The sequence below is a fragment of the Epinephelus lanceolatus genome, chromosome 14, assembly GCF_041903045.1.
Source record: "Epinephelus lanceolatus isolate andai-2023 chromosome 14, ASM4190304v1, whole genome shotgun sequence".
NCBI classification, from domain to species: Eukaryota; Metazoa; Chordata; class Actinopteri; order Perciformes; family Serranidae; genus Epinephelus; species Epinephelus lanceolatus.
In genome coordinates, this window is record NC_135747.1 from 12,782,296 (window position 1) to 12,808,437 (window position 26,142).

At 39.7% G+C, this 26,142-nt stretch overlaps 1 protein-coding gene and 1 long non-coding RNA gene across 2 annotated transcripts in view; one reads left to right on the forward strand and one right to left on the reverse strand.

Moving 5' to 3' along the window:
* The window catches only part of tmem163a (transmembrane protein 163a), an 88,546-nt gene extending 67,074 nt beyond the window's left edge, over positions 1 to 21,472 (forward strand). The window contains exons 5-8 of the mRNA XM_033617651.2: positions 3,708 to 3,804; positions 12,912 to 13,023; positions 16,497 to 16,638; positions 16,858 to 21,472. Coding sequence (XP_033473542.1) covers positions 3,708 to 3,804; positions 12,912 to 13,023; positions 16,497 to 16,638; positions 16,858 to 16,918 — 412 coding nt within the window. The 3' untranslated portion in view covers positions 16,919 to 21,472. The remainder of the gene's footprint in view (positions 1 to 3,707; positions 3,805 to 12,911; positions 13,024 to 16,496; positions 16,639 to 16,857) is intronic.
* Positions 18,796 to 25,612, reverse strand: LOC144466854 (uncharacterized). Its single transcript, XR_013493266.1, has 2 exons — positions 23,284 to 25,612; positions 18,796 to 20,037 (listed from the first exon to the last, which is right to left on the reverse strand). It is a non-coding gene; the product is annotated as an uncharacterized LOC144466854 (long non-coding RNA).
* Between the last annotated feature and the right edge of the window lie 530 nt (positions 25,613 to 26,142).

The window sequence follows — 26,142 nt, forward strand, 5'->3', positions numbered from 1 at the left end:
ACATGAGCACGGTGTATAGAGAGGCAGTTAGAGCATCAGGCTACAATGAGGCTAAAAGCAGAGTTCAAATGACATTTTTCCAAACAACTTTTTATGTTGGGGTTTCAGGACACTTAGATCACTACGGACGAGCAGTATGGAGATATTATATATGTACAGTACAGGCCAAAAGTTTGGACACACCTTCTCATTCAATGCGTTTTCTTTATTTTCATGACTATTTACATTGTAGATTCTCACTGAAGGCATCAAAACTATGAATGAACACATGTGGAGTTATGTACTTAACAAAAAAAGGTGAAATAACTGAAAACATGTTTTATATTCTAGTTTCTTCAAAATAGCCACCCTTTGCTCTGATTACTGCTTTGCACACTCTTGGCATTCTCTCCATGAGCTTCAAGAGGTAGTCACCTGAAATGGTTTCCACTTCACAGGTGTGCCTTATCAGGGTTAATTAGTGGAATTTCTTGCTTTATCAATGGGGTTGGGACCATCAGTTGTGTTGTGCAGAAGTCAGGTTAATACACAGCCGACAGCCCTATTGGACAACTGTTAAAATTCATATTATGGCAAGAACCAATCAGCTAACTAAAGAAAAACGAGTGGCCATCATTACTTTAAGAAATGAAGGTCAGTCAGTCCGGAAAATTGCAAAAACTTTAAATGTGTCCCCAAGTGGAGTCGCAAAAACCATCAAGCGCTACAACGAAACTGGCACACATGAGGACCGACCCAGGAAAGGAAGACCAAGAGTCACCTCTGCTTCTGAGGATAAGTTCATCCGAGTCACCAGCCTCAGAAATCGCAAGTTAACAGCAGCTCAGATCAGAGACCAGATGAATGCCACACATAGTTCTAGCAGCAGACCCATCTCTAGAACAACTGTTAAGAGGAGACTGCGCCAATCAGGCCTTCATGGTCAAATAGCTGCTAGGAAACCACTGCTAAGGAGAGGCAACAAGCAGAAGACATTTGTTTGGGCCAAGAAACACAAGGAATGGACATTAGACCAGTGGAAATCTGTGCTTTGGTCTGATGAGTCCAAATTTGAGATCTTTGGTTCCAACAGCCGTGTCTTTGTGAGACACAGAAAAGGTGAACGGATGGATTCCACATGCCTGGTTCCCACTGTGAAGCATGGAGGAGGAGGTGTGATGGTGTGGGGGTGTTTTGCTGGTGACACTGTTGGGGATTTATTCAAAATTGAAGGCACACTGAACCAGCATGGCTACCACAGCATCCTGCAGCGACATGCCATCCCATCCGGTTTGCGTTTAGTTGGACGATCATTTATTTTTCAACAGGACAATGACCCTAAACACACCTCCAGGCTGTGTAAGGGCTATTTGACCAAGAAGGAGAGTGATGGAGTGCTGCGGCAGATGACCTGGCCTCCACAGTCACCGGACCTGAACCCAATCGAGATGGTTTGGGGTGAGCTGGACCGCAGAGTGAAGGCAAAGGGGCCAACAAGTGCTAAACACCTCTGGGAACTCCTTCAAGACTGTTGGAAAACCATTTCAGGTGACTACCTCTTGAAGCTCATGGAGAGAATGCCAAGAGTGTGCAAAGCAGTAATCAGAGCAAAGGGTGTCTATTTTGAAGAAACTAGAATATAAAACATGTTTTCAGTTATTTCACCTTTTTTTGTTAAGTACATAACTCCACATGTGTTCATTCATAGTTTTGATGCCTTCAGTGAGAATCTACAATGTAAATAGTCATGAAAATAAAGAAAACGCATTGAATGAGAAGGTGTGTCCAAACTTTTGGCCTGTACTGTATATATATATATATACATATATATATATATATATATATATATATATATATATATATATATATATGTATGGTTTCAATTATGTGTTTTTGGATGTTTTAATCTGGGGCGCCCAGCTTCCATTAGGTGGAGTTGTATTGCTACCTCCTCTCCCCTTGGATCTCTACAAGGCATGTGGGGACTCTAAAACTTCACCTGATCCTCCCTCAGCATATGGGTGAGTAGATAATGGCTGAATTTTCATTTTTGGGTGCACTATCCCTTTCAGTTTTACTATGTACTTAAAATGTAGTTAGACACATACATGCAACATACACATACACACCAAAAGTGACAGCATGCATTTTACGTCCTGTTTGCTGTGACAGAAACTGAACCATTAAAGTTTGACCAATGTGGTGTGTGCTCACACTTAGTGAAGAGCAGGATTTTAGACTTCCTGTGAGTTTGCATGTTTGTGGCATCTCCTGATAATACATATGCAAAAACAAAATAAGAATGTAGGAATGGGGCTGGATGAGACCATCGGGCTATAGTGCATCGGACTTAGGTAATAGATACTAAGGCAAAAGATAATGAGACATAGGAGGATATTATACCATTTTGAATTAGGTTGGTGCAAATGGATAAAGAGTGTCTTTTTATTCAGGTTACATTTGTATTAATCAGCACAGCTGTCTAGGTGATGTAACACTTTTCTTGTTAATGTGTGTATAATTTACCACATTTAATAGCTAGAAATCAAGTGACTCTGAATTTGAGACATTTTCTAAGGTGTCCTAGAGAGAAGCATTTCTCAAACGCATACAGACTTTAAAAGTGTCCTTTTCTAAGTCAATTGTGTCGCAACCAACCACCGTCCAAATCAGTAAAGGATAAACACCACCTCACTGCACCTGTCAGATACAGTGTCTCTGTTCTGTAGTGAGATAGATGGGACACAGCTATTGTAATTCAGGCCCAGTAGATGTGTCAGACCAAGCGAGACTGTAAATGATCGAGCAACGGAGAGGTGTTGAATAAGCATGTCTTATTCCATTGCTGCCAGAGCACAGGAGTGTGCATGTGCAAGGATCCCATTGCCCCACCCCCCAAAAGCATTAACCTCATTATCCCTGATATTTTTTTAATAAACAAACATCACAAAGTGCCGCCCTCAAGTGCTCTGATGGAAGTCGGCAACTTGTTTATTCTGGTAGCACACAGTGCCCCAAATACACTGCAAACAGTCTTCTGACTCATCTCACAAATACTGCGATCATGTTGAGAAATATATGTGTGAGATTATATGTTTGCATTATCACTAAAATCAGACATAAAGAGGTCTTTCAGTCCTATAGCAGTTTCTGTTATAACATTATACATCATGCACTGTGCCAGATATTGTCATATGGATAATTCTATCATTAGCCTGTGAAATTAACTTAATTAATATTCAATGTAATTGAAGAAAATGCATGAGTAGGCTTACCATAGCACTGCCAAATCACTTACCGACATATATGTCATTTTCAAAGGTCTAGGGTTGCACTGGTTGTAATTTAAGACAGTGAACAGGAGTTGTTAATGGCTGATTTTTGCTTTAAATTTTGCTAAAATTTTCCTTTATTATTTCATAGTGGTTGGTAAAAAACGTTACTAGTGTGCCAGACTGCCCAAAGCCACCGGCAGTATTATTTATAACTGTTTATGTCAGGATGCTTTGAACATTTGTTTGTGTCTTCGCTGCAGCAGGAAAATGACAAATTGTCCTGATTCAAATGCAAGAGAGAGAAACAAAAAACTGGGAGAGAGTGCTCTTGAATCAGATTCTTAAGGTTGTTGCTTTGCTTCAACTTTAACTACCTCATGGCAGGTTAAGCAGAGGGATCACACTCACTGAAGCGAACGCCTAACGTTCTGCTCTCTGTCTGTCTGTCTGCAGAGCATGTGTAATCCTTGGGATTGTGTTCGTTCTTTCCTCCCTGTGCATCCTTGGAAAGGCCATCCATGATCTGGCAACCAGGATGCCCCCGGAAGTGGTAAGACCACAAACACACACACACACACACACACACACACACACACACACACTCACACACACACACCTTTGAGGAAATTACATAAGCCCTTTGTACACAGAGATGACACTAAAGAGCTCCTACAAAGTCCCTTTTTCATGCCGTCTTTGCATTTTTACACAGCATCAAACAATGGCGGCATCATGCTGTTCCAGTGTTTGATTTTAGGCAGAATGCCGGCATTGCAGAAGCAATAGTGGCGTGATGGGCATGACATATAACACAACGGCACCTGCCCCTGGTGTGACATAAAACAGATGCACCAGCAGCGCTTTGTAAACAATAACAATGGCATAACTTGGCAATAACAATCATTTACTGTGTGTTGTATGTTCTAATCTCCTCTGCTTGAAGAGTAATGAGCTCCCAGACCTCATTGTTTTCCCAATTTGCCAACATTTTCAGCTGCTGTTCATCTTCCTTGAGTTAGCTACTAACTGCTAGTGGCTACATTTAGAGCTCTTGCAGTGGATTGCACGCATAACACCTTAACACACTGTTTATACGGATCTTATTTTGGTGCTATTACTACCCCCAGTGCTGGCTTAATGGTGAGGCATCTCTATCCCCATATACATATAATGAATAATATATCAGGAAAAGGATTGATGTCCAATGATATGACAGAGGCGAAAATATCTACATTATGTAGTGCGTAGTATGTGTCAAGCTTCACATCCCATAATGCAGCTCAAAAGTGTCTTTCATTAGACACGCTCTACTCCCCTAAATGTCCACTTTCAAACTCCACACCTTAAGTTTGTTACACAGGCTTTCTGCTCTAAATTTAATATTCTAAATTTTAAGCCCCAGATGTAACAAACTTTGGAAAGCTCCTCCAGAGACTTGACCTCATAGAAAATGGGAACAACATTGTCACAACATCAGCATGTTTAAATTGAATGTCAGACTGTGATTCATGTGTGTTAAAAACAGAATGCTCTGATTTCTGTGTATAATAATCGTGCTGTATAGCTTTGTATTGAAGGGGCAGTGTTTTGTTCATTAAATGCTGTTAAATTCAAGTTTAAAACTTTTTTGTCAGGGATTGCAAGTGCCGTGACAGTGCAGCAGTTTAAACCTTACCTTGGGCTTTGTGATTTTCTTCAGCTGCTCCCAGCTATTCCCCCGACAATATAAACAACGTGTTTATGAGAAAAGTGGCAAACACAGGTGCATGTGTGTGTGTGTGAGTAAACAGCACAAATCACCTATATACACATTCTGTGCACACGTTCACATGCATACCACACACACACAAGTGAATGAAAATTTACAACAGCCTTGAGTTCCATATGTGCTCAATCTGAGTCAATACATACACATACAGTACATTTACACACAGAGCAACACACACGTACACACACACATCAGTCAGTGTTGTGAGCGAGGTATCTTTTTATAGCCCTCTGCTGTAGCTGCTCTGACGTCAGAGTTTTGTCTCCCTCCACCTGACTATTGTTCCTTCTCTCTGTTGGACACGCACACACATGCACACACGCTTTCTTTTTAATGTCAACACTTCACTCCCCTCCCATCTCCAACCTCTCTCTGGAGGTGTTAAGACTATGAATAAGGTCCCAAAATAGTCTCATCTTTCTGTTGCTGGGGCACGGCCCAACTCTTCTGTCGTCACACTGTTTGGGGAGCGCCCATTGCATCCTTTCCAGTTCTGTGCTTTGAACTCTCATATTTGGTTTGTAAATGATTTAACCTTCACCATCTGTCCATTTCATTAACCAGTAAAGCCAAGACAGAGAGGAAAAAGAGATTTGTACACTCCAAAGACACATAGTTCCTCTTTAAGTTCTCCATTAGGTAGTTTCAAAGCTCTAACATGCACTTTTTGATTTTGTTATATATCTCAGCAATGCTCCCAAATCCCAAAATATCACTGCTGATGTTTTTAAAGCACAACACAGTTCACATTTGATTTTTGAAACAGCCTTGAGCAGAGAGGAAATTTGAGACTTGGGGGACTAGTGGGACCTTTAATAGAGACAGGGGGTGTACCTTGCTCTGCGAAGTTTTCCCTGTAGACACAAAAAATACATTGTTATTGCACACGAGGCCTAACAAATGTGTTGGAAGCATTTCATTCCTCACAATTCATATGCAAAGCTGATTTTAAAAATATTTTCAAACCTGCATTGTTTGTATCCATGTTGACATCTGCTAGCAGTCTTCTTCTTTGTTTTCTCTGGTATACGTTTCTTGACGGATAACTACCAACTGTTGCTCAGTGGAATAGCATGTATATCATTGACAGAAATGTGCTGTGTAAAGCTAATGCAGAAGTGTCTTAAACCAAGTCTACGAGACAGGACACTACATCTCACTTGATTTATTACCTCACTAAACATTTTCCCAATCAGTTTATGGTCCCAATCGCTAATTTCAAGTCTTCCGCACCATGAAGCTCATTTGTAAATTATGGTCCCATTTAGAGTAAAATAGACAACAAAGCAGGTCATGCCTTAGGATGTGGTTACCTTGTGATTGACTAGTTGCTACCATAGTGGTATCTGTAGGTTCTTAGACAGATCCACCTCTCGCTCCTCCACAACTCTACCCTATCATCCAAATGGGCTCATTTTTAACTCAAAAGATGGTGACAAGGCTTCACAATGTGAGTCTTCAAACCAATGGGTGATGTCCAGGTAGCTATGTCCACTTCTTTTATACAGTCCGTGGATACAAACAAAACGTATACCCAGCTATGAAAACATTACCCCAGTGTATTGCTAGTGGCCAAAACTCCATAAATGAAGAAAAATGTGTTTGCTTAAAGCACTGTATACTGTAATGTAGATGGGCTACTCTGCGCATACCCTCTTCAACATGCCATAGTGATATACAGTAGCAAAGAGTTCTTCAATGTCTTTCAGGCCAAGGACCCCTCAGCTCACAAAGAGACAGAGCAGGGACCCTTACTACATATATGTCAAAAAATTGAGTCTCACTTGAGATAAATGGCTAAATATTTTTGGGTCTTCTCTCATTTGTTTTTGTAGCCGCTAAGTCAGCAGCAGATGTAGCATGGCTAGGGGTGTTAGCCTCACCCTCTGCACTTTTGCCAGTGGTTTCTAAGGTGCAGGTATGTCAGAGTCTCTTGCCCGAAAAAGTTACAAAACAAGCCAAATTATTGTGGCTCACAAGAATGTCCACACACTTGGAATAATAATAAGGCTAACTGACCAATATGTTTCAGTAGTACAAAACTGTTAGCTAACTAGTTTGCCTCGCTGTTATAGATAGGTGCCTCAGTGACAACAAACAAACAAACAAACAAACAAACAAACAAACAAAAAAGGCTCCCTACAGTGATTTAGCATTACCTAGCTCACATGATTGCACAAGGATTCATTAGCCTACCATGAATGTTGTGTATACTGTAAATTAAATGGGGTTTATGAATAGGCCAATTTATCTTTGCTAACAATATGTTGGATTTGTGTTAATATGTATTTTCAGACATATTTTAATTAAAGAAATGAAAAAAAAAGAATGAAAACTTTAATTATCAAGCAGTAACTTGGTGACCTCCCTGCACTAACTCTGAGGATCCCATAGAGGTCCCAGACCCCCTCTTGAAGACCCAGGCAATAGCAAAAACATATTTGCGACCATGACTGTTTTAATGGTAGCCTGTGTTTAAAATATCCACATGAAGTTATCTGAAGCTCTTTTTACAAAGAAAGGGCAGAAATTTTTCACCTTGCATTATTTGCACAAACTTGACCAGTATACCATTATTCACCCCAAACAACCAATGCAGCTTACTGACTGTACCAACAGACGTTAGCTATAAGCTAGTTGGCAAACAATGCACCAACTACTGTACACACAGGCTGTCTATTTTTTCCTCTTGATGCTGTATGTTTAAGCAGATTCATAAAGTTCTGGGATATTTTCTGAATTTTTTATTTAAGCTGAATCAATGTCACATTGCGGGGACGCATCTTGGCCCGTGTTCGCATCACCCCAGGCAAATTAGCCTCTATTTTGCACCCACTTGAAACTTAAAATACACTCATAACATTTCTAAATTTTGCCTCGTCTTCTGTTTGAACACACTTGTGGTTCAGGTAACAAGAGTCCAGTTGTTTAGAAGACTTTCACATACACCTTTTAGAAAAAGGATAATTGATATCCAGAGTTTTGACAATATATTTAACAACGTGAGAAATAGCAGATAAAGAGGAGATATTAGATATTAATAGATAAAGAGTACTAGTAGATAAGGAGTACTATTAATAGGCCTGATGTTAGTTATTCATGTCTACAACTTCACCATTCAGTACAACAGATGGAAGCAACGCAACATATGAAGGGACCAAGACAGATTACTGCCGCATAAGGCCAAAATTAGCACTAGTATAAGAACTCTTTGCAAAGAGAACACTGAGAGAAAAGTTCAGATGAGAAAAAAAAAACTTCATTTCTATTTTACCTTTTTGTTTTTTGCATTTTCAATTTAATTTATGCGTATATAATGTCAGTGATGGCTGAATTCCATTATGCTGCATCAGTTTTTGGGTCCTAGTATTGTGCATGATGGCTCCCAAGGGACACTTGGATAAAAGAGACTGTCCCCCTCCAAAATACAACCACATAGTTTACCTTTACAAGCAGACCCATATTTATGCTTTTTGTAAGGCTGCAACCTCTTGTGGCCATTGTATTAATTACGGGAACAAAGTAGGAAACCATCTCACGTAATTTTGATGCAACTGTGGTCGTTTCACCGCGCTAAGAACGTGTGTGAAACTGTGACTGTTAATGGTCATCTATTAGGTGTTGTGTTGTGCAGCAGTAGGGGTGATAATTTAGGAAACGCTCCTGTGGGTCATATTCAGAGAGTAGTAACAAATGAACTATGTGGTCGTATTGGCTGGAGGACTTGTTAGAATAGAATAGAGCCATCATTAATGTCACAAGTGCATTTCCTACTATCAGTCCATCAAAATGTCTTTTGTTAAAAAAAGGCCTATTACATCTGTTGCGTGTGAGTGGTTATATATGCTGGTTGGTGGGTTGGTAGCAGAGCCTAATTCTATCCAACAGATATAAAGCAGATATAGGTATAATAAGAAAACAAAAAGATAATGTGTTTGTATTCATGTGCATATAACAAGATTTGAAGGAAGGATAAATATAGAGCGCTCTGGTGTATAAATATCTGTACTAGACAAACCAGGTATATGTCTTGATCATTTTTAAGTGCGTGTTTGATGGTGTAAAAAATGAGTCACTGAAGCCCCTTTGACCACAAATGAAAAGCCAAGAGACTAGAACCGGTGGAGAAGCAGGTTGAGGGCAGCAGCTATTCCGCAGACTGCGTTTGATGCTCCAGTGCCATTATGTTAATAGAAACTGGGGGTGTTAGGTCTCAGAGGAGCTTCCTGACACCAGCAAGCGCCTATTACCACCGTCTGTCTCTTTGACATTCTCTCTCTCCCGCTTCCTTCCTTGTACTGTATCTTATCGTTCTTGGGCTCTGACGCTCTCTGTCTTAACTTACATCAGATCGATTATCAGTTTGTTTGAAAGTAATCTGTCTTTCATTGTGAGATGCTTTGACTGGCTACTTGCTTTGGCTGAATTTTGTAAATGCAGGAGTTTAAAGGATAGTTTCATCTCATTCTGTCTCATTTATCCGGTCTCTCTCTCTACTTTCTTCTCTCACCACCACATTCATTATCTTTTTCCCCTCTCTCTCTATCCCCTCCCTCCATAGCCCATATCATTCACTGTTTTCATCATCCTCTTCCATCATTATTCCCACTCTTTCTCTAACCTCTCCCGACAAGCTCACCTAGTCTTTCTGCCTCCATTAGCATGTCTGTCTTCACTGCTTTATTGTTTTGAGACTCTTATTTTCACCATTCTTATCCTCTCTGTATCAACCTTTGGGCCTTGTTCATTGAAGTCTTCATCAAAGAGAAGTCAGAGGTGATTTTTCACACCAGCAGTGATCTGTTTATGTGCTCTGTTTGTGCGTGTCTGCAGGACAGCATGCGTGACTGAAGGAGCCAGATAGAGATTACGAAAAGAAAAAGAAAATGGACATTTTGGCGGGAAATCTGCAGGCTGAATTTGATGTTTCTCGCTTAACACTTCTCTGATTTCTTCCTCTGAGAGATTTTCCTTTTAAATGTAACATCCAGAAGATGACAGCAGCAATACAGTGCAAATACTGTAAAATGTCGCTACCTTGAAGTATTGGGCTGTAAAATCACATTGAGCGGACAGAGGGTGGAGAAAATCAGGAATCCTGATTCGCATCACGTCCTGGGTCGCTGCTCTCATAGCGGGCTGTCTGTGTCTAGTGCCTGATTAAACACAGAGAGCTGAGATTGGCTCTCCCTGCTTCTGTGCTGGACGGAGGGCAACACACACTGATGTAGCAAATACATACAGTACATGCATGCAGTGACACACTTACAGTAAACTGGCTTTTTCACAGTTTGTTCTTTGATTTTGATCTCTGTAAATGAAATAACGCTCACCAATCTAAATCATCTGTAAAGAGCTGACAGGGCTGCCTTTACCGCCTCTTTCGGTCTACTGAAATCAGTACAGTACATATACAGCGTGGACAGCATATTCCATAATACTGTGAAGCAGAGAGGATATTGTTGATTACTGAGAGACACTGAACACGAGCAGAAGCAGCCAATAAAGGATTAATCTCTAAAAACAGATATCTGCATATGTATGCAGAATCTGTAGGCAACAGGAAAAGATTTGTTATCGGAAGCATTTTGGTTTCCATCTGTAGTTTGTTTGTTGTCTAAGTAGTATTGACCAGTTATATTTGAGCGCCAGGTAAACAGTCTGTGTGGAGAGGCGGAGCACATTGGTTGAAATTTAATCTTGCAACCGATCGGCCATCATCTGATGACGATTTAACTTTATATTAAAATCTGCTTTCTTATGTAGATTCTTATCTGTTTATTGAGATCAGCCGAAAAGAGCAGCGCACAGAAGTAGAAGTCTTGGCCCGGATATCTGCTGAATACACTGGATATCGGCCGTTGCCCTTAGAGGCTTATTGGCGTCAGATGATACATGATGACTTCCGAGACTGATGGGACATGTATGAAATGAAATCCAAAACCACAAACTACAGTGTAGCCATCTTTTCAAAACAGTGCTCTCACTTAGAACAGCTTGTTCTTATTCTGCCTCCATCTAATTCAAGTAAATGGGAGTATAAAGGGTGCAAGGGATTAACAACTTATTAGCTGGCCAGCAATCAAGAGCTCAAACTACAAGCAAGTGTGTGTGTGTGTGTGTGTGTGTGTGTGTGTGTGTGTGTATGTGTGTGTGTGTGTGTGTGTGTGTCATAGAGAGAGAAATAGAATCAGAATGCTTCTTACTGTTATTGTATCATTAAAAACCACGGGAGTGGACTAAGACTGTCTGAAATCACTTCCTGTTTACTATATAGCCCACACTATTTACCCTGACCCATACATTAGTGTCTAAATGCTGAGTGTGAAGTGTATGCACTGTAATGCCCTCATAGGGAAAGTTGCCATTGTGCAACTCTACAGCCGTCCATGATGTTATGACCATAGTAAACCATTGATTATCTACTATGCAGGGGCATTTTAACTGACTTAGAGTAGGAATAGCACAGGTGTGACTAATAAAATTACATCCAGTAGGCTATGACAGTGTGACGTTGAGCCAGCATGAACAATACCTGGCGCAGCTAAAATGCATTTAGCTGCTTCAGTTATTGTTCTTATTTACACCTGTGCCTTTCCCACTCAGACTTGTCAAAATATTGTCTGAGAAAAAGGCTTATTTCACTTTTGATGTTCCTTCACACCCACACTCAATCAGTTGGTGCCTGGATCTACACTGGAATTACACAAATTCACCAAGATCCATTAACCAATAGGAATAAAAAGGTGTAAAAAATTAGATGTCAGTTAAGCACAGTCTTTACCGGCCCACACAGTCCTTACAAAGAGTCTAATCAGGCAAATTAAGTGAAAGCACCTGTGTGGGTGGACCATGAGTATGTAGTGCCTTGAATAAACATATACTATTATTAGGTCTGATGTTAGTAATTCATGTCTGCAATTTCACCATTCAGTCCAACAGATGGATGCAATCCAACATATGAAGGGGTAAAGACAGATTACTGATGCATTAGACCAAAATTAGCACTTGTATATGAACTCTTTGCAAAGAAGGCATTGAAAGAAAAGTTCAGATAAGAAAACAACCCTTAACTTCTATTTTACCTTTTTGTTTTCTTATTTTCAATTTCATATATGGCATGTAAATTCAGTGATGGCTGAATTCCATTATGCTGCATTAGTTTTTGGGTCCCAGTATTGTGCATGATAGCTCACATCATGATGCGAAGGCTTATAGGCACACAGAGCCATCATTAATGTCACAAGTGATGCTTGTGCATTTCCTTCTATCAGTCCATAAAAATGTCTGTCGTTAAAAAAGGCCTATTACATTTGTTTGTGTGAGTGGAGCCCCACACTAATAATTTCTATATATGCTGATTGGTGGGTTGGTAGCAGAGCCTAATTTTATCCAAGTACATTATAAATAGCCCTGACTAAATGTCTGGAGAAGAAAGGTAAAGTCTGATTTTTCTCTCATGTGTCTCTTATTGTCCCAGTTGCTCATTTCTTTTTCTCTCCAACTTGTCTCTGTCTCTCTCCCCCCTGTTGGCCCAATTAAAGCTGATAGAGAGACACTCTGGGGTCAAGTGTTGATTTTTGCTGAGTCTGTTTGAGACTTAAGTTGAAAACACCAGACCCTCACATCACTTAGAGGCATGCATCTGAATGACCTTGGGTTGATGCACCAAGACAAGCCTGTATATTTATTATTAATGGCTGAGCTGACAAAAGCTTTGTGGGTCATTCTGTCTGACTGAGATGTTTGTGGCTTTTTAGTGTTTGTTTTACAGATACTGTGTGTAGCTTTTTCTCAATTTGTTTGTATGCTGTATCTCTAAACACACATGGTTTAACACAACCCACAGTATTATATGAATAATCTACTATTCTATCTTTTTTCTGTAGGATGACTTCCTCTACAGTGTGTCTATAGTGAGCGGGCTCACATGTGCTGTGCTGGCTGTAGCCAAGTTCATGCTGGGAAGAGTGCTGACTAGCCGGGCACTCATCACTGATGGTAGTGTACACACACACACACACACACACACACACACACACACACGCTTAAATTTCAATGTTTTAACATGACACAGGAAGCTGTTGTAACTTGACTTTATGTCGTCCCATCTGGCCTAAATTTCACGTGGTGGATAAGAGTCCAGGCCTGATGACATCTACATGCTCTTATTAACTCAGAGTCATAGCGCCACCTACTGACAAGTGGAAGTCAGTCTTATAGTATGTGATGAAGATCATCTGATTGACATGAAATTTACGTGATGCGGTCTAGCGACATGATGTAAAATGACTGTGTGTTTTCTAACGCCACACACACTTAAACACTCACACACACACACAAGCACACACACATAGTTGAATATAAATAAATGAATAGCACACTAATATAAGAGATCTTAACGTAGCTCACAAATGGCTACAGAAAGGCAATAGGAAACAGTATTTTACTCTCTTAATGACCGGCAAAATGATCTTGTGTTTATCATTAGTCAATTCTTTGGCCTCTCAATGTTGATGATCAGTGTCTGTGTCTCTCCTGTAGTTCAACCTAAATTGTTACAAAACTGACTGTCATGTAAAAAACATGTTGGTTTCAGGGAGACCAACAAAAAATGATTTCTGCTGAAGAAAATAAGTTTGAAAGTAGGTAGATGGTAATAAGTGGTAGATTTATTCAGATCCCTAGAAGTAGAACAGTACATCAGTAATATCAGCAATATCAAAGCTAGAAATACTCTTATGCACCAAAATGCCCTCTGTCAGAGTTTTATTACTATATATTGTTATTGAGTTATTTTTACTGTGCATTTACTTGCCAGAGTCATTTCAGTGTTTTAGCTGGTCCAAATGGAGCTCATGTTATTATTTTATATGCTGTTGGGTAGTTTGATTCACCGTATAACATTGCATCACATCCATATGCTCATCATAGGCCTTCAAAGTCTTAATCTGTGAAGTAACTGATCCAACGCATAAAAATCAAGGCCTCAAAACAGTGTGTGTGTATGAATCTTTCTGTGTGAGAGAAAGTTGCTCTCACAACTGAATTGAAAGGACTAATAGGTTATGACCCATTGGCTGCTCATAGACACATGCGCACAAGAACAAAAGCACAGAAAACACACACACACACACACACACACACAAACACACACTGCACACTGCTATCCCCAGGTCTCAGAACGCATAGGGCATCAATCCAATAAACCTGAGGTTGCTGTTCTCAGAGACCGGATTTATTTCCCACAAGACTATACACTTACTGCAGGCGAGACAATAACCCACTGCGCTGGAATTCATACAAGGAGAAATGTAATTATTAAAAAACAAAAACAACAAAAAAAAAACTTGGTGACTCAAATACTTTATTTGATTAGATGTATTCAACAATTACAAAGCATTTATATCCATCTATATTTGAGAGTTTCAAAAAACACTAGTGAATGTTCCCTTCCTGACACCATTGTGGTCTGAAAAGGGATCCCACATTGTGGGAAGTACGCTTATTTGCTTTCTTGCCAAAAGTTCCATGAGAGAACTGATACCACTCTCATGTCTGTAGAGTAAATATGAACCGAAACAGCCAGAAGTTGGAGAGCTTAGCTTGGCATAAAGACAGATAGGCAGGGAAACAGGTAGGCTCTGTACAAAAAATCCACCTAGGTCCTTTAAAGCTGGATGCCTGGCAACTGCATGGTGACGATAGAACTCCAGGATTCACTGGGCCTGGCCAAAAAAAATAAAGTCCAGGACCAACCCGTTCTCACTTCTAACTTGTCACTACTGGCACTTGGTCAGCGGTCCTCGACATCTTATACCACGCACTGAGGGACCCTTTAGTGTCTGCATGAGGAACAAGAAGGTCCGTGTAGGGATGATGTCAGAGTGGATGGGCAGGTCAAACACAGGACTTTTACTCAGCAGACTGCTGTTCATGTCTCCTTTGAAACCAAACTAGGCACTGAGTTTATTAAACTGCATCATACAGTAGGTAGCATTATGTTAGTGCTTGTTGTTACTGAATGTAAGAACACACTTACTTATTTCACTTCAAACCCTGATTGTTTTTCTGAACCAAACCAAGTACTTTTGTTAACTCAACTAAGTAAACCTAAAAACAGGGTAAACCTGCATTAGAGTTTGAAAAGAGACTGGATGGATGTAACAAGTAGAAACTGTGCATTTCCAGTGAACATGGAAGTTTCTGAAAAAGTAACAAGGGGAAACTGACACACCATCACTGACCGTCACTGACCATCCAAAACTGACACTAGAGGGGTGCCTAGGGCGCCATAGTCTGCTGTGCAGAGCTAAAAAAACGTAAGTATTTGAGGATTTTGTTTTAAACAGAGTCAGGCTAGCTGTTTTCCCCTATTTCCAGTCTTCATCATATAAGATAAGCCTACAGGCTATTGGCTGTATCTTCACATTTACTGCACAGACACAACAGTGGCATAAATATTTTTATCTGCCTCTCAGCAAAAGAGTAAATGAATGAATCAACTAAAATGTCAGACTATCCCTTTGACACCAAAAGACCTAACAGATCAGATAAACAGATTACTATGTTCAAATGTGTGTACCACATTGGGTGCGGTTACATGATGGCTTCTCATTCCAAATTAAATAAATCTGAATGAAATCATTCGGAATTAAAGTCTTTCCAGGTAGTTTACATGGGAAATATTCATTCCGAATGAGGGTTTACACGGGAGATCAGTTTAATCGCCTTTTAATTGCCTTTATTTGGGTCCGCACAAGGTTTGGGGCAGGGAAGGTTTCTGATTGGATAGGGGGTGGGGCGGATGTTACGTGTTTACGTTTGCCGGAAGAAAACACTGTAGCCCTCGTTTTGGATAACAAGATGCTTAACGACACCATTCTCAGTGCCATTTTTGGGCTTGTTTTGCTTATATTCTTGAAGCAGCAGTACAACAACAACCTTGTACTGCTAATGCTTCAGAGAAGGGAGGTAGAAGGTCGGAGAAGGAAGATAGAAGACCGTGCTGTGACGAATGGAAACCAGTTAGTGCAACGAGTCCGACTGCTCTATCTCAGCCCGTTGCTATGCGCGCTATATACGTCATCGCGCCAGAAGGGCAAGGAAACGAGCATGCGCAGAAAGACCGGAATGAACTTAAAGAGGAATGAGTGTATACAAGTGCGAGAAATTCTTTCAGTCAGAATTAGAAACGGAATATTCCAGCCCCTTACGTCGGATTGAATTTTCAATCGCATTGGCCATTTTCATTACGATTTAGGTGTTTACAAGATCACTTTTAATAGGGATGAACTTTCATTCCGAATTCAAAGGGAATTAAACTGTCCATGTAAACGCACTCATTGATAATAACTGCATATAACTCAGGACTGATAAAGCGTATTTAAGTCTGGGCATCTGAAATTACCACGTTACTCAGACACAGAATGCATAAAAAGACATGACATTGTCCCCATGTTTGTGTTTTTCAGGGTTTAACTCTCTGGTCGGTTCAATCATGGGATTTTCCATCTTGATCAGTGCCGAAGTCTTCAAGCACCATGCTGACGTCTGGTTTCTGGATGGCACCATTGGAGTTCTCATTGGACTCATCATTTTGGCATATGGTGTCAAGTAAGATAGAAAACCACCAGTCTTCATTTCTTTGACCTACTGATTTCAGATCATTTCTATTAGGTTGATCCAAATTCCAGTAATGCCACATTCACATGTCAACTCAACAGCTCTGTACTGTCTGGTGTTTGAAGTGCCAAAACAGGCTGAAACACCTTGCAGAAGTTATTTGTGCACATTTACATACTTACCAATGAGAGCTTGTTTCCGTGTCCACAGACTCCTGAAGGACATGGTGCCCCGTGTGAGACAGACGAGGAACTACGAACGCTTTGAGTGAGAGTGTGTGTCAACCAGACGAGCAGGTTCAAACACACACGTCCACACACCTGGCTGCCTCCTGCCCTCCACCCTCTTCTCTCTGTCTTTCATACACACCTCAATACACATTTCGCCTGCATATGCAGCACATACATGTTCTCATACACATGAATATACACACGTGCTGTATATACTGTACATAGTACATTCATACATTCAGACAAACACACATGCATGCACACACAACTGAGAGACTTTGAGGGAAAAGGACATGATTGAGGACCACATCCTGGAGAGGAAACACTTCAAGTAAAATCCTTCTTTTTCCCCGCTTTTCTTCACTTTTTGTTCATGAAACCATGGGTTTAAATGTTACACCTAGAATAAGGAAAAGGCCCAAGAGCTGAGACTCCTGTTTGCCAGCAGGGGCCTTGGATTTGTTTGACTGGGAGATAGTTGCTGCTTAAATGGCACCATTCACATCATCACAGTTTTCACCTGCAGGAAACTAAAGCATATTGATTTGTCCTTGTGGTTCAGCTATTGTCATGGTGGGCATATTGGGTCAAAATTGAAATGTTTCAAATTGTGTAGAGTTTTCTTAAATGAGGTGTAAACACATACAAAACACAGTATGTTTCCCCATGTAATTTACTTGCGTAAACATGTAATTAGCTTTTTAAGAACCACTTTGTATCCCTGTTGTATCTTAGTTAAGAATACAATCTCCAAGTTAAGCTGAGGACTGCTCAGTAATTGTATTATTATTCTAGTTATTGTTCAGTACAGATATTCCTTTCCTAAATCAGACAGAGAGTTCCTGTCCAAACCTCACCAGCCTCCTCCCAAAGCAGACACTATCCATTCTAATTTGTTGCTGAGAAAGGAAGAGAGGACCTGGATAGCAGAGGAAAGAGGACTTAGACAGAGAGCATATGAGCCATACTGAGTCAGCAAATGCTGCTTTGTCCAAAAGGTGAAAAGCATCAGTGAACAGTCAGGTGAGGTCAGCCTTGATCTAGAAACTCTACAACTAAAAGCAGAGCACAGGAGACACTAAGGACAAACATTTGCCATACAGGGGCCGTAAGCCTAAAGTGCACAAGTTATTTATTTACATTGCATAGCCTTCTGAAATGTATGTAATGTATCCAAGCACAAATTAGCCAACTCTCCTTCATACGCAGGTGTTTGTTGCTGACAGTTTAGCACAATGGGTAATTACAAACTAAGAAATTATTTGAGGGCCTGTTTTGTCTTAACTGCTGTATCTAATATGTTTCATTGCCATATACTGTACATATCTTTTGATTTGTTTACAGACACACATACCTGTCAGTTATTTACTGAAATACATTCAGTATCTTTTGTTTTTTACTTGAAATTTACTTTGACAAAGTTTTACCAACTAATAGCTTACAACTGGAAAATAGTAATAAAATTAAAGTATTTTTAAGGGTAAGATGGAAAAATTTCGTAATATGTTTTTGTTTTTGATAATTAGTAGATGTAAAAGCACTCAACTCTTCAGGAAAATCTCTGGTACTATTTACCTTAACTCTATTATTTATCATTTTCTCCTGAAATATTGTACTTAATCCACTTGAGATATATTATTTTATTCATGTTTGATTCTTTTTATTTACTTGTTTTGATTTCAAAGTTCACCTGAAAAGTTTGATAAGATGAAGTCTCAAACTCAAGATGAAACAAAGCACAATGACCAAGACAAAGCAGTCTGTGGGAATATAATTTTTAACTGCATGTCATTTGCAAAGACGGATAGTTTTCTCCCCTATGTCTGCATACCTGCTTATGACTCATTTGTTCTGCATGTCGCCATTGTTACCATCCATTATTATGTGCAATGGACAGAATGTAAATACAAACCACACAGTCTGTAAATATGTTTATTACACTGTTCAGGTGCATCAGTAACAAAAAGTCGCAGATATAGTCGTAGTACTTTATGGCCAACATTATAGGCTTTTTGGAGTAGACAGCATATAGTTAAAGTACAGGATGATCAATGTTGCATATAGTTAAACATGTTTACTCTATACTGCTTATACTGTAAATGTTGTTTTACATATTACTGTAGATTATTGGTGAAATGAAATAAGTCTTACTGTACATTTTTGCACTGTAAGTGAAAATCATAGACTAGATGTAGGTGGAATCTGACAGCGCTGTCCGAGGCTCCTTTATCATTTATTAAAAGCTGTCAAATCAATATTTTACACGCTGAAAATGACATTTGCAATTCTCCTGGTGGCACAAATCAGTATTATTTTTACTGAACTTAAGTGGGTATCATAAGCTCAGACGTAAAATCTCCCAAAAAGTTTTTAGCGAAACACTTAAGTGAATCATGTGTAATTAGTTAAATTGAGTAGTACCTTCCTCGTCATTCTCTCGGAAGAAGCAACAGAAACACCTTGAAATGAGCAGTTAGGTTAATGAATTCAGTTGTTAGATTGGTTTTCTACAAATCTATGGAGATTCAAAATGAAAACACATTAATATAAATCATTCATAGATGTGTTTTGCACAAACACAAACAGATAGTGAATGAGCTTACTCTTACTCATTTTCACTATCTAAAGTGAGGTAAACTGTACACCAGGGATACTCAGCTTGCTCTGCCTGGGGGCCACTTTTGCAAAATGACAGGAGGCCAAGGGCCAAATAATAAACAAACATTAATGTTCATGAGTATATATAATAACTGATTTGCTTGTTTGAAACCTTTTGACGTAAGCTGTCCTCACTCATCATTGCCAAGAGGCAAATCCAGTTGAAGCAACACCCAAAGGTCAGATCTACACAAGAGTATTTCCAGGATTTGAGGACATCTGGGGCCAAGCCTGGACCTTTATTGAGGGGAATCTGGGGGATCTTCCCCTGGCAGATTGTTTTTGATGAACAAGCTCGTTGGTGCTTTTTATGCATGCTTTTTGACATCTTATTTACATTCAAAGTACAAAAAGTGTGAATCAATCAGTTTATTTCCATTGTGAATTAAAAATGGTCAGTGGGCCACCCCAGCTGGAAGTTGAGTGTCACTGCTGTACACTATACATGACTGTGGCCTGGTTTCTTCCTGTAAATGTGGATCCACGGTGCTTGTACGCCCCCCTGTGGTAGAAGGCCACATGACAAGAGCTGTAATTAGTATTCAGTGCACTGGATCCAAGGGAGAGTCTAAATTTATCCAAGACTGAAGACAGTAAGAAAGCCTCGGACTGTAATTCTGAGGGCACCTACATCCACTCTACACTGTAATTATCAGCTCTCAGTTGACATACTAGACAAGGTGCAAAATTCTTGGTATTATCGTTAGTTTCGTTGTGTGAAGAGTAAGGATTAGCTATAAACTGAAGGTGTGAATCAGCTCACACCACTTCAACTCACCAACAGCACACTGATTTGTAATGTTTCCCCTCTGATGCATAGAAGACAATCTTTACAATGACTTTTACTAGCAACGCACAGTGTTTACATGCTAATAACCACCACATAAGGCACAGAACAAACTCATAAGAACTCATAGTAACGGTATGCATTACTAGCTCATATTGTTAGCTATGCTGTGTTTGGATAAACTGGAGACCATTTTGATCTGGGCAACAAAATCCTTTCTACCTCTCTTCTTTGCACTTTGTTTTATTTCTATGCCACTTCTCTTGTGCACATTCATGCTACATGAAATTTAGGTCCGGGTGCTGTGATTGTGGCCCTGGCCCCCCTTTCACACCTTAGTAATGGGTGATCCTTGAAGCTGCTGCACTGGCTGTAAATCACTGAGTCAGTGCAACAGCTGAATACCAAAACTAAAAGTATAATGAATATAACCTTAATTCTATGATCACCAGAGACGTGGTTGCCTTTTATTCGTCTATCATGATTTCTTCAGTGCTCAATTAAATGTTTTAACCCTCACACTCAACTCTCACTTAAATACATATAGAGGTTTGTGAAGAAATTATCTCTGACCATGTATTTGCACAAACACAAAACCTCTATTCATTTGACAGATGGTATGATATTAGAAAACACTTCATTGTTCCATTGAGACAGCTCAGAAACGTCAGATTCTGCAGCTTGATGAACTGTGCCAAATCACTGAAACATCAGTCATCTCTTCTGACATGTGTATCATTAAATTATACTTGTATGGATGAATAGACTTATTATTATTATCACCCCAGAAGAGACATCAAACCATTCATCTGCCTTGATTTCATTAAATTATGATGGCAATACTAACCACTTCTCTGTTGCGATAGGCTTTGCATGGGTGCGTAAAAACCCTTACAGCTTCAGTGGTTACAAGTGCATTGCAGCCAAACATGCATGCACGCACACACACACACACAACCAAACATACAAAGATGTAACTGTATTTCCAATAAATCTGACTGTAACAGTTATTGTTTGTCTGTTTGTACAGTAATGACATCAGTGGTATTACAGACAATGTAAACACCATTTATTTATGTAAAAGAACTATGAGGTATCTCTTTGTCAAAGAGCAAAGTTTTATTGATTAATAAAGTTTTATCCTGCTTAATGTTGAGGCATGTTTTCTTTTTCCTTCTCAACCACACAACTGTTTTTTCTACAACTGAGATCACACATTTAATGGGCACAAGGATGTAATTTTAACAATTGCATAGTTTCTTTCATCGTGAACAATCAGCCGCTGTGTCTATATGGTAAACCTAAGTTAGAAAAAAATAAGTTCGAAAGATAATAAAATACAAAAAATGTACTACCACTCATGTCTGTACAAAAAATATGAAGCTACTGCCAGAAGCCAGCTAGATGAGCTTAGCTTAGCACAAAGACTGGAGGCTTGGATAACTTGTTAACTTCCTGCCCGTTTTCATTCCTAGGTCATTAAATACCAATGCTTTTTCATGCCCCTCTATGTGTGATATTGTTGCCAAAGGCATCCTTTAGTATCTTTAGGAGACGCACTGGGCTTTCAACTAACTCCAATATAAACCCATCTGCAGCAAAAGTCATACACAGCTGATGTAGTATAAAGAGCAAGAAAGTCTGCGTAGTGTGAGAGGGAGGGGAGGTGGATGGGTAAAAAAAAAAAACAGACTTTCACCCACGAGACCACAGTTTGTGTCCTGTGTAAAACCAAAACATAACATTATGCAAATTATTGTAACAAACCTACCCATTTCAACACAAAATGTGAACTTTTTTCTAAACCTTACCAAGTAGTTTTGTTGCCTAAAGCTACCTGCAACCTTTTCACAACATTTATCTCGTGCTACAATGTGATTTAGCTGTGGATCACATAGATACAGTAAAGGGTGCCTTGTGTGTCCCTATCAAATGCCAAGGGGCACAACAAAGCCTTGGTATTTGATGGCCTTAGCTGCAGTTTCACAGAGTCTCTGCTGGTTGTAGGGCAACCTCATGTTGATGACGAGACTCCAGGAAGTTACTGTGCCCAGCTAAAAAATAGTCAGCCACATAAATCCCCTGAAGAGGTGACGTTTTTACACTTTACTTTTCAAGCAAATTAACTATTTCTTTAACCTAGTATTGTTCATATGTAGTGTATAGTATTGTGGTCATGGGAACTCTTTTTGGTACTTATGTAATCATCGGTGGTTACAGCATGAATGATGCACTGGTAACATTTTTATGTGGAATGAAGCTGAGCAGTTTCCACCCTTAAAGTAGGCATAGTTTGACCCTGAATCAAAAAGGCTTTGGATTACAGTTACTGTGCCTGTTGTGGCATAAGCAAAAGACAAATCATGTTGCATCAAGTGTCACAGTCATTGTAAATGCCACATTAGGTATATAGAATACTTTTTCAGTATAATATGAAAATTCTGCAGTACAGACATTGGCTATGTGAATACCTGAATATAAGATTGTTATATATGTGTTTCAAGTGTTAAGACTAGTGTGAAGTCCTTGAAGAGCAACTCATTATTACTGACCCTGCAGAGTCTTGAAACCTTTCTCTACACATGCAGAATACTGTGTACATAACTGTGTAAACAGTTGAATAGCAGGCATTGCATGTTTTTGGCAGAGAATCATTCTTCATAGACTGTCAAAGCCTAGTACATTTTATAATGATAAAACATTTCTCAATTCAGTATGTTATCTCACCTGCCCTAATTCTATTTCACAGCTTTGCATCATCATTCCAGGCCTGCACTCTCACTGCTCTGGCAAGACAATGGGTACATCCCAAGTCCCTTAAATTTACTGCTAACCACCTAACCTAGCCACCTTACCTAACTGTTTAGTCCCTCCCACTTAGGAAAACATGCAAGGAGTCAGGAGTTAGGAGTTAGGAGTGAGGAGCGAGGATTGCTGATAAGAGACATGAGACGGCCTTACTCTGAAGCGTCACGTAAAGCGACGTCCTTTTCTGATGATGGCGACACAGCTGGATCTGCTGCATAACGGAGCCAGCATACATCCCAAGTCACATTATATATATCCACTGGATGGACAGACGTGCAATAGATGTTGTACAGAACAGATCAACATGATAAATTAACAGTAATCCGTATGACACAATGAGACAGAGAGAGAGAGAGAAAGGAGAGAGAGAGAGAGAGAGAGACAGAGCCAGAGAGAGATGCAGGACAGAAGGGAAATGACAGTAGCTTACAACAACATTAATGAAAGTAATAATATTAATTAATATTAATATTAAACATTATTCCACTCATATGACATGCAGGATAATTAATGATGGGCAAATGTGTTTGTGTGTGTGTGTGTGTGTGTGTGTGTGTGTGTGTGTGTGTGTTCATGTGGTTCTGGACATGAGCAGCTGCACATTTGACAGCCACACATCACCGACAGTCCGCTGAACAACGCAACAGGTTGTGAATGAAATAAACTTAATTACAACATGACAGCCTTGCACGAAATATCATTAACGTTACTCTTTGTAGTCAGGTAGGCATGTGAATTACAGCGTTTCATTGCAAAGAATGCATGCAACTGGTACACTTGCACTGTTTCTCCGCCATCTTGTTCAAATGAGCCAGTTGTAGATGGCGGGTATTTATACGTCGGGGCCTCAAGCTGAAAAAGACTTCCTATTAGGAACCTCTTGTGTTACCTTACTCATCGCACCTATCCCTCCTAATGCCTAACGCTAACTCCTTACTGGCAGGAATAAGAGACATGAGACGGCCTTAAAGATGGCGGACCTCGAACGACTTCCGGTTCAAGTAAGGAGTTAGGAGTTAGCAGTATAAAATAAGAGACTTGGGACGTACCCAATGTAAATTGACTTGCACTTGTATAGCACCTTTCGAGTCATCCGACCACTCAAAGTGCTTTTTACACTACGAGTCCTATTCACCCATCCACACACATTCATACACTGGTGGCCGAGGCTACCATACAAGGTGCCATCTGCTGCTGAGTTTTAACACACTCACACACCGATGGAACAGCCATCGGGAGCAATTAGGGGTTCATTATCTTGCTCAAGGACACTTCAACATGCAGACTGGAGGAGCCGGAGATCGAACCGCTGATCTTTCGATTGGTAGATTGGCTCATGCAAATTCTTGCTAAATAAATCTTCAATGTTCATGAAAAAAATGACAAAATTCTAGAGTCATGGTAGATGATGTGTGGCAAATTTCAGAATTTTATCTCAAAAACTGAATTTTTGGCAGCATTTTGAATTTTGCTTTAATGTGAACAATTGGACTCAATATAAAAATGGTAATTTTAAACATCAGTTTTTCACTTATGGAGCAAATCAATCATTGTTACAAACAAATTACCAACATCTCCATACTGTCTAGATGCAATATGTGTATTTTCAGATTTTTGTCTTAATAACTGAATTTTTTACAGTGGTTTCAAATCTGCCTTTCCATGCACGGATGGCTGCTTTCCTACACAATAGTGGATGGCTTACTCAATTTGTGAAGCCACTGTTGAGTTGCTACTTGCCAATTAGCTCAGAATGGTAGATGACCATCTTAGGTTCCAGAGGTTGTGGGTTTGAGCCTCAGCTGGTGCAGAATCCACATTGTAATGTAATCATTTTCTTGTGCTCCAGCTTATTGCTTAAAATTGCCTGAGCGTGACTGATCACTGTGCAGCATCTTCAAGTCTTTTTTCTGCTAGAAAATCTGCCTTCTTATGCTTGAAAATAAACCAAACTTTGCACAAAGGTCCAGTGTCAATACTTCAGTGTGAAACCATCTGAGGTTTCTCACTTTGCACATGGCTCAACTAGTTAAACATCAGTTTTTCAGTTTTTTTATGAAGCAAATCAATCATTGTTAAAATAAATTACCAACATCTCCATGCTGTCTAGATGCAATATGTGTATTTTCAGATTTTTGTTTCGATAACTGATTTTTTTTCAGTGGTTTGAAATCTGCTTTTCCATGCAAGGACGGCTGCTAAACCTGCACATCTGCCTTAGTCAGTTTGTGAAGCTACATATGAGTTGTCACTGACTAATTAGCTCAGTGAGATAGAAATTGATTCTTAGTCTCAGAGGTTGTGAGTTCAAGCTTCAGCTGATGCAAAAGGCCGATTGTGTTGCTAAATTCCTAAATGTCTTCCAATTCTTCTGCTTGTTGCTCAGAATTGCCTAAAAATGCCCGGACCCGACCCATCGCCGCGCAGCAGCTATAATTATTATTATTTTTTGTCTGTGTACTGCTTTTCACATTGATAGGAGACTGTGAAACACCCATGACTGTTATCATCATTATCAGAAAGGCAGCTGCTTAATTCTTATGTGTGGATCAGGTAAAGCTCAGTCCTATTAGCTGGCAAATGAATGAGTCCCTAAAGGCTATGTAGACTAAATGAGGGCTAAAACATACTGTTTAATTAATGCTTCATCAGAGAAATGGTGATGAAGTAGAAAAACAGAAACATAGGGGAAAGTCCCTTGTCAGATGTGAGCTTGTAAATGCAATGCTGGTTTTCAGGCAACTATCAAATGACTGCAAATAAGTTGTCTGTAAAAGGTTACATTATATACCAACAATGACGGGTGTAACAAGCCACATTGGCTGTATACTTCAACAATGCATGTACAATGCAAGGAGATTGTCACGCTCAATAGTAGAAAGTTACAAAATGCCAAGGGATTTTAAGAATGACAAAAAAGGAAACACAATAGACCATTAAAATAATCCCCAACACGTGTCTGTCAATGCCACACCCCACCCCACTGTGGAAAACAATAAATAAATAAATAAA